The following is a 12,111-nucleotide window of genomic DNA, read 5'->3' on the forward strand; positions in this document are numbered from 1 at the left end:
ATTTTTAAAAAAAAACATTGAAAAATAAACCCATGTCTGCATATGTTCCCAACCCTCCTTTCTCTAGGTTTGTGGGCAGGGGGGGCACCCTCAGAGCTCCTCAGCACTCCCCACCCAGCCCCTGAAGACTGGAGAGCTACCTCCCTGGCCCCAGGGGACCTCTCTGCCCACCTCCCCCCTCCAGCACCCTCCCCACCTCACCCAGACTTATTGCTACAAGAAGGGAAAGAGGAAGAACAGCCAACACCTTAAACTGTCCTCGCCCCCAGCCCCCACGCTATGGTCACTACCCCCTACACACGAAGGGCAGGACCAAAGGCCAAGCCCTGGCAGCCTAGGAGGCAGCCATTCCAGTCCCAGCCAGGAAAAGAAAGTATCCTCAGGCCAGCTCGCAAAGCCCCAGACCCTGGCCGGGCTTGGCCACCAGAAACAACGTGCAGGACCCACAGGGCCAGCTACGCCCGTCGCAGCAGCTCCGGGTCCTCGAGAGACCTGGCGCAAGCTCTAGTCCCTTCTGTCCTTGGTGAAGCCGGAGGTCCCCAAGGACGCCCTGCCGAGGGGTTCTGGAGCCTCTGGTTGGCGGAGAGCCTCGTGGCTCAGAGCGAGGGTGCTGGAGGCTCCAGAGGGGCTCCAATCAGGGTGGGTGGGGGCTGAGGGCCAGGGCGGGCACTGTGGCGGGAGGCAGCCAGGGCAGGGCGGATGAGAGGTGGCGGCGGCTGGTTGGGGGCCAGCCGGGGCTGAAGGAAACGGCCCTGCTGGAGTGGGGGTGGCTGGCGAAGCAGGGTGGGGGCCGTGGGCAAGGGTGGCCTCAGCAGTGGGGGCGGCTGGGACAGCGAGGCGGGGGGTGGAGGAGGGGGCGGCGCAGGGGGCCCCGATCGGGGTCCCGACGTGGAGACGGATGTAATCTGGACCTGAGGGGAGACAGAAGGGTGAGAAACCAGGTTCGCGCAGGCCCTCAGCCCAGCCTTTAAGGACGGAGGTGGTTCCTCTCCTCTCTCCTCTGCAGCATTTCTCTCTCCCCTTCTCACCTCATCATCTTCCTCTAGGGCTGGGGCTGGCAAGGGAGCCCCTCTCCTAGCCTCCTCCATGGGGACCGGGGCGCCAGGGGCCCCATCCTGCTCGGCCTCCCACTCCTGCAGCACCTCCTCCAGATTGAAGCGGCGCCGGTAGCTCACAAAGAACGTCTTCACCTGGGTCAGAGTCTTGTTCCCAATCACCTCTGCAATAGCCCCAAAGTCTTTGCCATACCTACGGATGGCTGCAAGGGTCAAAAGGGCAGCAGAGTGTGAATACCGCCTCAGATCTAGTTACTTCCCTGATCCTTCCCCTCTGCCCCAGCTCCCTGGGGGGAAGCAGACACTCCTGGGGCCCTCTGTTCTCCCCAGAGCCTCACCCACCTTGTACGGCCAAGAGCTGCTCATCCGTGGTCCAGCGGGAGTTGAACTTGGTATTGGCCTGCAGAGCAAGGCGTGGATCCTTGAGGCTCAAAAATAGGGGAACAGAGGGCCTGCTCTCCAAACCAAACTCCCCTTTCTTGCTCTGCCGCCAGCCAGAGTCCCTCCTCCCCCTGAACTTGGAAGAGCAGCCTCACCTCAGGGGGGCGGAGTGGATCAATGCCGCCCTCCAGGGCTTGGCGGAGGCTGCTATTGGTCTGCTTCATGCTTTGCACCTGGGAAGGTAAGTCAAGGGAGGGCCATCAAACTCCACGCCAGGAGGCCATCAATAGCAACCCTCACCCAGCCATCTACCTCATCTCATCGCTCACAACCATCCAGTAGGGGAGACACTGGGATTCGCCCCTTTTCAAAGACCAGCGTTATTATTATTTTTTTTAATGACCAAAAAAGAACATCAAGTTACCCAGAAGTCCAGAGAATGGGGAAGATGCGGGCTTGGCAACCACACAACCCCCCTTACAGCTCAGCTGCCCCCGGTCAAGAGTTCCCAGCTGCTGACTGTCCCCTCATAGCTCCTCCTTTCCCTGGGCCCCCTACCTGGCGCTTGAGGGAGATGAGCTGGGAGTCAAGGCCGCGAAGCGTGAGGTTGGCAAGGTCTGGGCTCCCCGACACTGCGGTGAGGCCCTCGGGGCTCAGGTACATGCCTTTGGGCGGGCGCCTCCGAGTTCTCAGCGGATGGTGGCGGTACTGGGAGCCCTGGGCCTCCTTCTTTCCTGGGCCCGGGCGGGCATTCAGGGGCCGAGAGGGCAGAGGCTGCCAGGGAAAGGAGAGGAGGTAGGCAGTGCAGAGCCCAAGGAGAGGGTGGGCCAGCGGGCGGGCCAGCAGAGCTCTGCCCCCTCACCTCTCTCTTGGGGTCTCCAGCGTCCGGCTCCCCCTCACTCACGGCTCCTCGTCCTTCTTCAAGCTCATCGCTGCTTACACGGGGGCCAAGGAGCGGGTGAGGCAGGGGCTAGGGCCTGCAGGACCGCCACTTACCCCCACCCACAGCTTCCCCAGGCCCCCACCTGTCTTCCTTGTCCTTTCGGCCCCCAAGCCGCCGAGCCTGTCTGTCCATCACACTGGTCCGGCTGCGGGTCTTCTTCCAAGAGTAGTAATACTTCACCAGGCTGGGAATCAGCTTGTCAGGCAGCTGGGGGCAGGGGGCAATGCCAAAGGCTGGAGCCCACTTAAGACTCCAGGCCCCGGGAAGGCTTATCAGAAAGAAGCGGCCAAGGAACGCCGACAGGGGTGGAGGGCTTTACCATCTGCTGGATCCGCTGGAAGCACTTGCCATGGAAGCCAAAGGCCTGTTCAAACAGCACTTTGTCCTCTACCGTCCACTCATCCGGGAATGGGGTGAAGTTGGCCAGGTCAGCCAGCGACTTCTCTACGTCGTGTTTATGCCACAGGAGCATGCCCAGTGCCTGGCCCAGGAGAGAGAAGGACTCGGGCTCAGCTGCCCCCAGCACCGTGCTCTCTCCTCCCTGAATCCCTGCGGGGCCGAGGCTCACCTGCTCGATGTTGTAACCGTGCTTCTCCTTGGCCATCGCAATGTACTTGTCAACTGCAGGGGCGGGAGGAGCCAGCTCTTGAAGGAGGGGTTACAACTTCTAACCCAGGCCTGTCCAGACAGGGGTATGCCCCCAGGGACTAGGCCCCTGACCCTGAGCCCCAGGGCAGGGGTTGAACCCACATGTCTCGGCCTCTAGCCCACTTCTGAGAAGAGCCGGCCGGCAGCTGACAGGAGAACCAGGCCCCCAGCTCCCAAGGGTAGACATGAACCCAGGGTCCCACCCCACTCACGCTTGGCATCTGACACACAGTGGTTGGGGGACCACACCAACATCCCCTTCAGCTCCTTGTTACTGTAGCGTGCAGGGCTCTCTGAAAGGCAAAGGACACCATCGCCCAGCTGGCCCTGGCCTGGACCCATGGCCAGAGGGCGGCAGAGTGAGGCCTGTAGGTGAGGCCCGAGGGGAAGGAGGGGCAGAGAACCAGACAGGAAGGCCGAGCAGGAAAACTAACCATGCCACAGGGCCGGCCACCAACCCCTGCCTGCCCCACCAGTGGGCGCCAGTCAAGGGCTCCCCCAGGTGGGGCTCAGGGCCAAGCCACCGGCCCTCAAGTCCCCTCCCTTCACAGCCTGTCCTGCCACTCACCAGGCTTGCACTCCGGAATTACGGCCTGGTAATTGGTTCCAACGCGGATCATGCTGTCTGTGGAGCCAGGGGGAGGCAGTCAGGACTCCAGGGAGGGAGGGCGGGAGGATGTGGCTGGCCTGGAGTTCTCCTTCCTGACCACCCAGGGCCCCCACCTTTCAGGAGGCTCACTTTTCCCTGACCATCTCCTCAGTTACCCTCAGTTACAGAAGCAACTGGAAAAGGGAGAGACCTGCCCAGCCATAGCCCTGGGGGGGGGGGGGGGCGTGGAGGGGGGAGGATAGGGGCCAGTTTTAAAGCCCAGGCCCAGCAGAGCCCTTTGTTCTGACTTGGTGGGGGGGTGGGGGGGGTTGGAGGGCTGCCCCTAGACCTGGACCACAGCCCTGCAGGGAATCCAAGGCTCCTCCCCACCACATGAGCCTCACGGCTTGGTGTGGAGGTGTCTTTCCAGCTCCTGCCCCGGCCAGACCTCAGTCCCCTGCAAGGTGGTAAGGTATGAGGAGCCTAAGCTGTGAAAGGGAGGGACGCCTGAGTACCTCGGGGACGGAGGGCAGGGAGGGGGCAGGCAGGAGCGCCTCCCCGGCAGCTAGGGGCCCAGCCTCCAGATTCCCCATGCCGGCTTGGGGGCAGCAAAGCAGAGGCTCCGATTCAGGGAGGGCAGGAACCATGCCTAATAGTACCCCTGGGGTCGGCAACTCTCCCCCGAGCCGCCCACCACCCCCAACCGGCCGGTGCGCCTTTAACCCCAGGCTGCCGGGCTCACCGTGCGAGTGCTCCTCCTCGCTGCTGTCATCCTCCGAGTGCGGCTGTCCACCGTTGGGCGCCGTCTTGGCTCGGCTGCGGGACAGGATCCCGGAGCCCGCGCTCGGTTTCTCCATCACCGAGGGCATCACCCCCGCCCAGCTGCCCCGGGGGGCGCGGGAGCCTTCGCAGAGCCGCGGTGGTTGCCGCGCTCGCCCGGAGTGCCGTGCCCGGCCCGGCCTGGAGGGGTCGCCACTGAGGCTAGGAGAGGCAGGAGGTCAAGCGTGGCTAGGGTCCGGCGGGGCAGAAGCCCAGCGGGCAGCCCAGCACTCTCCGCGACCCCCAGAAGTGAGGGGCGTCAGAAAAGTTTGTGTAGAAGTGGGGTACGCGGGGGAAGAGCCGTAAGGTCCGGTGCGGCTGCAGCGCGCTCGCTCTGTACGCCCCCACGGAATTGGGGGCTCCCCGGAGAAGTCGGGGCAACCTGCCCTCGGGGCGCCCTGGAGCCCCAATTGCCCGCCTGCCCACGCAGTTCAGCGAGCGGGCGCTGCGGCGCAACTGACGCCCGCCCCCGCCCCTCCCCGCGAGCTCCGCGTCTCTAGGCTGCACCAGGATGCCCCACTCCCCGGGCGGGGACCCCAGTCCGGACCAGACCCCCGCCTGCGACGGCAGCCGGCGGCGGCGGCGGGACGGCGCGCACGGCGCGCGGCGCTGGGGCAGAGTTGCCGGGAGGCGGGGGAGCGCAGCCGCGGGCGCCGCCTCGCACCCTCGCCGGCGCGCTCGCTCGCTCGCTCTCCCGGCGCGCTCGGGCTGCTCGCTCGCTCGCCCTCCCGCCCGCTCTCCGCCGCCGCTCGCTCCTCGCGCACACAATGAAGCTGCTGGCAGGGAAGTAGTGCCGGCTGCGGCCTCAGCACCCCTCCCCCAGCCGATGCCTCCGCCAGCTGAACATCTGGCCCTGGGGTGGGAGGCAGGGCCCGGGGGGCGGGGCCTGGGGGCCGGGGCTAGACCTCCGGGGGGTGGGGTCAGGACCCGGGTGGCGCGCGTTTCCCTCAGCCGGCCCGCGGGGCTCGCAGACTTGCCCCCCTGGGAGAGACCCTCTGCCCCCCCACCTCACCCCCAGGAGTAGCCAGGGGTCAGCCCCACCCACGCGCACACCAGCCCCACACAGCAGCGGGCTCGGGTTACCGCCGCCTGCCCCGGGGGCCCTGAGGCCGCCTGCCCGCCCGCCCGCCCGGGTGGAGCCCAGCTTTTCCTTCCATTTCCCTTCCTGCCAAGGAACTCCCCGCCCCCCCTTCCGCAGGGGGGACCCCCCCCACACACACACTTCATGCGCCCTTGGGGGCCAGAGCGGATGGGAGGCCGGACAGGCGAGGATTGAATTCCTCCAGGAGCTACCGGGCCAAGGAGCCTGGCTTCTGGTGTGCATCTGTGGGTCCCCAGGGGTCACCTCAATTCCCTTTAACGGCTGCAATGCGCACCCCAAAACAGTGGCCCATGGGGTTGCGGGATGGGGCGTGGGAAGTGCAGGGGAAGACCTGGACTGCAGATTGGGGGGAAGCTGGGGGTCTGTCCTCCCTGCCCCCCCACCCCCGCCCCGAGTTCACTGTCACCCCAGCTGGGAGCAGCAGCCCCCTCCCCCAGGACGAGCACGGGCAGAGTGACAGACCGGGAAGCGGGTAGCGCGGCACAGACGGAGAGGGGGGAGGGGGTGGGCAGAGACTTTCAAAGCCAGACCCAGCCACCCTGCCAGGCACACAAAGAGCCAGCACACACACCGGCGGCGGCGGCTCGGAGCCTGCGAGCCGCGCCGGTGCCCGTCCCCGCCGCCCCAGGCACGTGCTGCGGCGCACACAGGCCGAGGCCCCCTCCCGCCCGCGGCCCCTCCCACCCGAACCCCGCACTCCCAGACGCACCTCCGCCCGGGCACACCCCGCTGTGCCCAGGCTGAGCCGAGCCGGCGCTCGCACCCTCCTCTCCCTTCCCTTCCCTTCCTCGGCCACTCTGTAATCAGATTCCTAAATTTAGAAGCAACCCCGGGCCCAGCCAGGGGTCCCCGCCCCCACACGCTGCCTGCGGCCAGCCGGCCGGGGTCCTGCGGTCGGGCCACGACCCGGCCGGGGCCTCCAGGTCCCGGGGGCTCCTGAGGGCGGCCGGGCAGAGTCAGGCCCGACCCCACCCGGCTGCGGTGCTGTCGGGCCACAACTGGGGCCACCCAGCCGGCGGCCACGTTGCCCGCCACACCTCCGGCCAAAGCGCTGGGGCCTTTTTCCTCCTCTTAAATCATGGGTTGGGCACCAAGCCCCAGGGTGGGGAGGTCTGGATAGAGGAGAACGAATAGGCCAAGGGCAGGTCTGAGCTGTGAGGTCGGCTACAAATGAAAAGAACCTCCTCAGCCTAAGCCCTCCAGAGTGGCAGGGTGCCACCCCACCCCCAGCACCTCCAATCTTTAGGGAGCCTCTCATCTCTGTCCCCTCCCGCCTGGCAGGCAGCCAGTGCTACTCACAGCTCTCTCCTATGATGGAGTCTTCCTTTTTGCCCACAGCAGCACCCCCATTAGGCAGGGCCTCGGCTGGGTTCCCCAAATCCCCCTTGCCTCTTTTCCATACTCCTACTCAAGGTCCAGGGCCCAGCATCTCACCTCACCCCCAGACCTCAGCATCATGCTCATTCTGGCCTCCCTCCTCCCAGTCTGCCCCAGGTACCCCCAGCCACCAGCATCCTGCCATCCTTTGCACCCTGCCCCCCATAAAGAGGTAGCTGTGTTCTCACTTCTCCCTGGAGCCTGGAGCTCAGGGCCAGAGAAGATTCTACTCTGGAGTTGGGGGCAGGGAGAGAAGGTTTATGGCTTGGAGTTGAAGAGGAGCAGGGGAGTCCACAGACCCTGGTGTGTAATGAGGCTTCTGCCTAGGAGGTGGGACACCACATGGGAAGGGTATCCTAGGAATTTGGGGATGACTGTGGGGGCCACCATGTCCAGAGAAGAGATACATTCCTAGTGAGCAAACCTCCCCAAGGGGCATCCCTGCAGGGTTAGGAGGGGGAGGGGCAAGGCCCCACCCTCCCACCTGCTGCAGCCGCCCCCCCTCCCCAGCTGGCCCCCTCTTTTGTGCAAAGCCACACAAAGGACAAGGGGCCCCGGCGGCCTGGCCATCTGCTCCCAGCAGCCAGAAGGCTCTTAAAGAGACAGCACCCCCTCCCTGCCCTGGGGCTGTAGGGTGCGGTAGAGCGGGCGCTCCAACCGAACCTGGTCTCAGCGGTACCCCACATGCCGCCCACTTTTCCCTGGCTCCCCCAGCCCCAGGTGAGGAATCCTCCTCTCCCAGAGCACCGAGGTGCCACGTGGCCTAGAACATAGGGGTGTGGGAGGGGGAGCAAGGAAGCAGCCAGGGACCAGCCCCTCCTCTCCTGCCTTAGGCAGAGGGGTCGGGGGAGCTCAGCACGGGGGTCCCTCGGCTCCCTGAGGCCACCTCGGAGCTTTGTGAGGGCCGCCGGTCTCCTGGAGCACCCTCCCACCGGGGAGCTCCCCTCGCCCTTCCTCAGGGAGGATGCGGGTGCTTGCTTTTTGAGGCCTGCAGGCTGCTGGGCAGGAGCCCAGTGATCTGATCCGGGCACATTTATTTCCTGCGTTTTCCAGTTGAGGAAACTGAGGCTTCCCAGAGCCCCCACAGGGGCCTCCACGAAACTAAAGCCGCAGGCGGCCTCCCACTGCCCGCCCAGGCCAGATAAGGCTCCTCACCCATGAGGTCTCCAGGGAAGCCGGAGCCTTTGCCACACTGCTAGGGATACAAGTTTACAATATTTGTGTGATTGTTTATTTCTCCACTGTCTCCCTGCTGAGCCACTGGAGGGGATTAGGTCCCCTGTGTTCGTTGCTGTGTTCTCTACGCCTGGTATATAGTAGGCACTCAATATTTGCTGAATAAGTGCCAGAAGCCCCCAAATCCTTACTCTTCACTTTCCTCTGTCCTCTGCGTGTTAGGCATCTCACCCCCTCCCTCCTCCTCCTCCTCCTCCTCCTCGAGTTGAGGCAGAGGGGACAAAGGTCGAAGCGGGGATGCTGGGAGAGAAAAGGAGGGTGACCTTGAACAAGCCATCAGCCTCCCCTCTCCCTCCTCCCAAAGGCGGGGGCGGCTCCAGCCAATCCTGAACCCGTAGCCCTGCCAGACAGACTGGGACTGTCCTGAGCTCTGGCCAGGCCAGCCTGGCCGCTGCGGCGTGGTGCCTGGGACCCTGGCCAGGCCCTCGGTGGCCACAGCCAAGGGGCTCAGCTTGGGGAGGGTGGCAGGCGGGCGGGCCCTTGGGTGGGGGAGGGAGGGTGGCAAGATCTCAGGAAAAACCTGGCTGAGCAGCTGGGAGAGTGGAGGATGGGGGAGATGAAGCTGGGGAAATGGAGAAGGTGGGCTATAGCGCTAAAGGAGCGTGGGAGGGCCGGGGGGGCCTCCCTTTGGGGCCCCCATCCCCTTAACCTGCCCAGACAGGACCTTGGTTCCTCCCTCCCTCCCAGGGACCCCCCCGCCCACCCCCCCAGGCGCACTGGCAGGCTGTGTGGCCCAGGCACTGCCCTCCTCCTCTCTGGGTCCTGGTAGTAACCCCCTGAACGGCCCACACTCCCACCCGGGAGTGTGAAGAGACTGCACGATCCGGTGCCTGGCATCCCCTCGGGCACTGTGGCCATGTGAGGAGGGCAGGGAAAGAAGACCAGGCCCGCGCATCTGTGAGGGCTCACTCACAGATGCAGGAGCAGGCCCGGAGGTCAGCAAGGAGAGACCCCAGGCTTCCTGACACCCACGCCGAGGAAATCTGACACCCCCCCGAGCAGAGCAGGAACGAGGGTGGAAGGTCAGAGCGACCTGAGCAGAGAGACAAGGCGACGGGGCTCCCTGGACCCACGAGGGGGCAGCTTCCAGACCTGGGAGCCAACTCGGTTCCTCTGGAAGCCAGGAAAGGAACCTCCTCCCCTCGCCCTCACCTGGGCCACAGCTGGCGCCCTCTGGCGGTGACAGCGTGGACCAAGGGGGCCCACCTCAGCCAGGCCACAAATGTCTTCCCAGGGAGTCTGAGCACGGGCCCCCTGAGATGCCCACTCTCCGGGGGACAAGTGCATGGGGTTAAGATCCTCCAGGGTCGACTTGAGTTTTCTATCCAATCTCCAGGACCTCCCCTTGGCCCATAGCCCCCCAGAACAAAGTGGGGTGGAGCCGAAACCCCTGGAGAAAGGGCAGAGGAGAGGGGATTCACAGGGAAAGTGCAGGAGCTCCCTGCCAGCCAGGGAACTCAGACCCGGGGTGAGTCCTGGCTTTACTTCTTGCTTGCTGTGTGGCCCGGGGTGAGTTGCTTGGCCTCTCTGAGCCTCAGGTCCTCCATCTCTCAGAGGGAACAGTAACTCTGACCTCATCTGATTGTTGGGAAGATCCAACAAGCATCATCTCAGATGGCATGTCATTCAAGTCTCCCTCAATGCTGGTTTCCTTCTGAAGCAAGGGTCCCCTCTTGAACAGCCCCCAGCAGAGCTAGAGAAGCCCCTCACTGCTCCGTGAGGCAGTCCATGCTCTGTGAACCAGCTGAAGGCCATTGCTATGTGGCATTCCTAGGGCTCTGAACTAAAAGCTCTTCCTCTGTGACATTTGACCCTTGATAGCCTCCCTCTCACTGCTCTTCTGTTCCAGAGTCCTGCCTTCAATGTGATCTCTCCATGGAAATATAGCTGGGGAAAGATCCTCAGATACTGCTTTGATCAGGCCCCACTCTTACTCAATAACTTTCCATGGTTCCCTATTGCCTTCTGGGCAAAGTGGAAACTTCCTACCCAGTACTCAAGGCCTTTCCAGCGTGTACCTGATCCAGCTGAACTGGTCTGCTCACTACTTGCTGAGTGAGCCCTACCCCAGAATACCCCATCCTCCCTGCAGACCCTGGCCCACTCATTCGCACACCCCCTACCAGGCCGGTCCCTCAGAACTGCTGGCTCCTGGTGGCCGGCTCTGCTCTGACATGGCCCATCCAGGACTTCTGGCTTAGCTGTGAGCACCCCTCCTGCCCCCGCTAACCTCCCCTGTTCATGCTCCCCTTCCACCACCCCAGTCGCTGCATGGCTGTTAGCCCATGACCTGGCCTCCAGCTTCCAGAGGGAATTGAGGCCTCTGGGAGAAACCCACTCCAAGGCCTGCCCTTGTACCCCAAGATGCCACTCCTTCCCTCTGACCTCCAGTTGCCTGTGTGCCTTCCCCCTTCACAGCCAGCCTCCCTCCCAAGCTCTGCATCTCCCATACACACACAAACACACACTCTCTCTCTCCTGTGAGTACTCGGGACCTAGTCCTTGGTTTGGTCCTCATTTACCTCTCCTCCCTCACAGTTGTTTACCCTTCAGCACATCAGTCTGGCTAAGGCACCTCCATCCCAAGATACTCCCATCCCCCATGTACACCAACACACTAACACACAATCACCCCTTCATCCCAAGTTCACCTTTAGCTACTCCTTTCAGCTGGGCTTCCCTTGTGGCTCAGCTGGTAAAGAATTCACCTGCAATGGGGGAGACCTGGGTTCAATACCTGGGTTGGGAAGATCCCCTGGAGAAGGGAAAGGCTACCACTCCAGTATTCTGGCCTGGAGAATTCCTTGGACTGTATAGTCCATGGGGTCACAAAGAGTTGGACATGACTGAGTGACTTTCACTTTCAGCTAAAGCTACTGCTGCCCTTTCTCTCTTTTAAAAGCTGGGCTTCCTAAAAACGGCTGTTCGCACCCTCCATCCTTGTCCTCACCTCCCACTCAATCCGCAGCCTGCTCAGGGTTCTGCCCCCTCGACCATTCCATGGAGACTGCTCCTGCCAAGGTCACTAGGGGCTGTCACCTCTAAGCCCAAAGGACCTTTGACGGGCCTGGACTCAGTCCACCCCTGGGCCAGACAGACAGAGAGGGTCACCCCTGCTCCTGGACATGAGCTCCCAGCTGACTCCCATCCTCTCTGCCACCAAACCCTCATAGGTGAGAATTTGGTCCCAGGCCACACCCTTAACCCCCTGAGCCATGGACACTGCAACCTCCGTCTCTAGCCTTGGCCTCTGCCCCTGGCTCTGGACCCCATACCCTACCAGCTGCCTTCTGGACTTTTGTGCTCAGTTTTCTCTTAGACACCACAAGTTCAACCTGTCCAAAATGGATTTCCACCTTTAAAATAGATAGATTTGTTGTTTGTCAGACACTCAAGGTCATGTTGGACTATTTGTGACCCCATGGACTGCTGCATGCAGGCCTTCTGTGTCCTTAACTGTCTCCCAGAGCTTGCTCAAACTCATATCCATTGAGCCAGTGATGCCATCCAACCATCTCTTCCTCTGTCGTCCCCTTCTCCTCCTGTCTTCAGTCTTTCCCAGCATCATTGTCTTTTCTAATGCATTGGCTCGTCTCATCAGCCAAAGTATTGAGTTTTGCTTCAGCATCAGTCCTTCCAGGGAATATTCAGGATTGACTTCCTTTAGAATTGACTGGTTTGGTTCTCCTTGCTGTCCAAGGGACTCTCGAGAGTCTTCTCCAGCAGTAAGATAGATAGATAGACAGATGTAGATATAGATATTTAGTTTTCTTTATTTACTTATTTGGCTGTGCCAGGTCTTTAATTGCAGACGCAAGATCTTCCATCTTCACTGCAGCCTGGGGGATCTAGTTCCCTGACCTGGGATTGAAGCTGGGCCCCTCACATTCAGAGGAAGGAATGTTAGCCACTGGACCACCAGGGAAGTCTCAGATGTCCACCTCCTGCCTACCTGTTTGCA

General features: G+C 62.6%; 1 protein-coding gene across 2 annotated transcripts; it reads right to left on the reverse strand.

The window, feature by feature from the left end:
• Nucleotides 1-208: 208 nt before the first annotated feature.
• Nucleotides 209-6,318, reverse strand: RCOR2 (REST corepressor 2). 2 transcript variants are annotated; one of them, XM_065936526.1, is made up of 13 exons: nt 6,247-6,318; nt 4,359-4,597; nt 3,596-3,652; nt 3,240-3,320; nt 2,948-3,000; nt 2,699-2,860; nt 2,462-2,586; nt 2,299-2,368; nt 1,995-2,210; nt 1,592-1,669; nt 1,398-1,455; nt 1,029-1,258; nt 209-911 (listed from the first exon to the last, which is right to left on the reverse strand). In XM_065936526.1, exons 2-13 carry the CDS (start codon nt 4,483-4,485, stop codon nt 597-599), a joined length of 1,572 nt encoding a protein of 523 aa, XP_065792598.1. In that variant the 5' UTR covers nt 4,486-4,597; nt 6,247-6,318; the 3' UTR covers nt 209-596. The 2 variants fall into 2 exon arrangements, with proteins under 2 accessions (XP_065792598.1, XP_065792599.1); XM_065936527.1 differs by lacking the exons at nt 1,029-1,258; nt 6,247-6,318 and having other exon boundaries at nt 4,359-5,165.
• Between the last annotated feature and the right edge of the window lie 5,793 nt (nt 6,319-12,111).

Source organism: Muntiacus reevesi, chromosome 5, assembly GCF_963930625.1.
Source record: "Muntiacus reevesi chromosome 5, mMunRee1.1, whole genome shotgun sequence".
Classification (NCBI taxonomy): domain Eukaryota; kingdom Metazoa; phylum Chordata; class Mammalia; order Artiodactyla; family Cervidae; genus Muntiacus; species Muntiacus reevesi.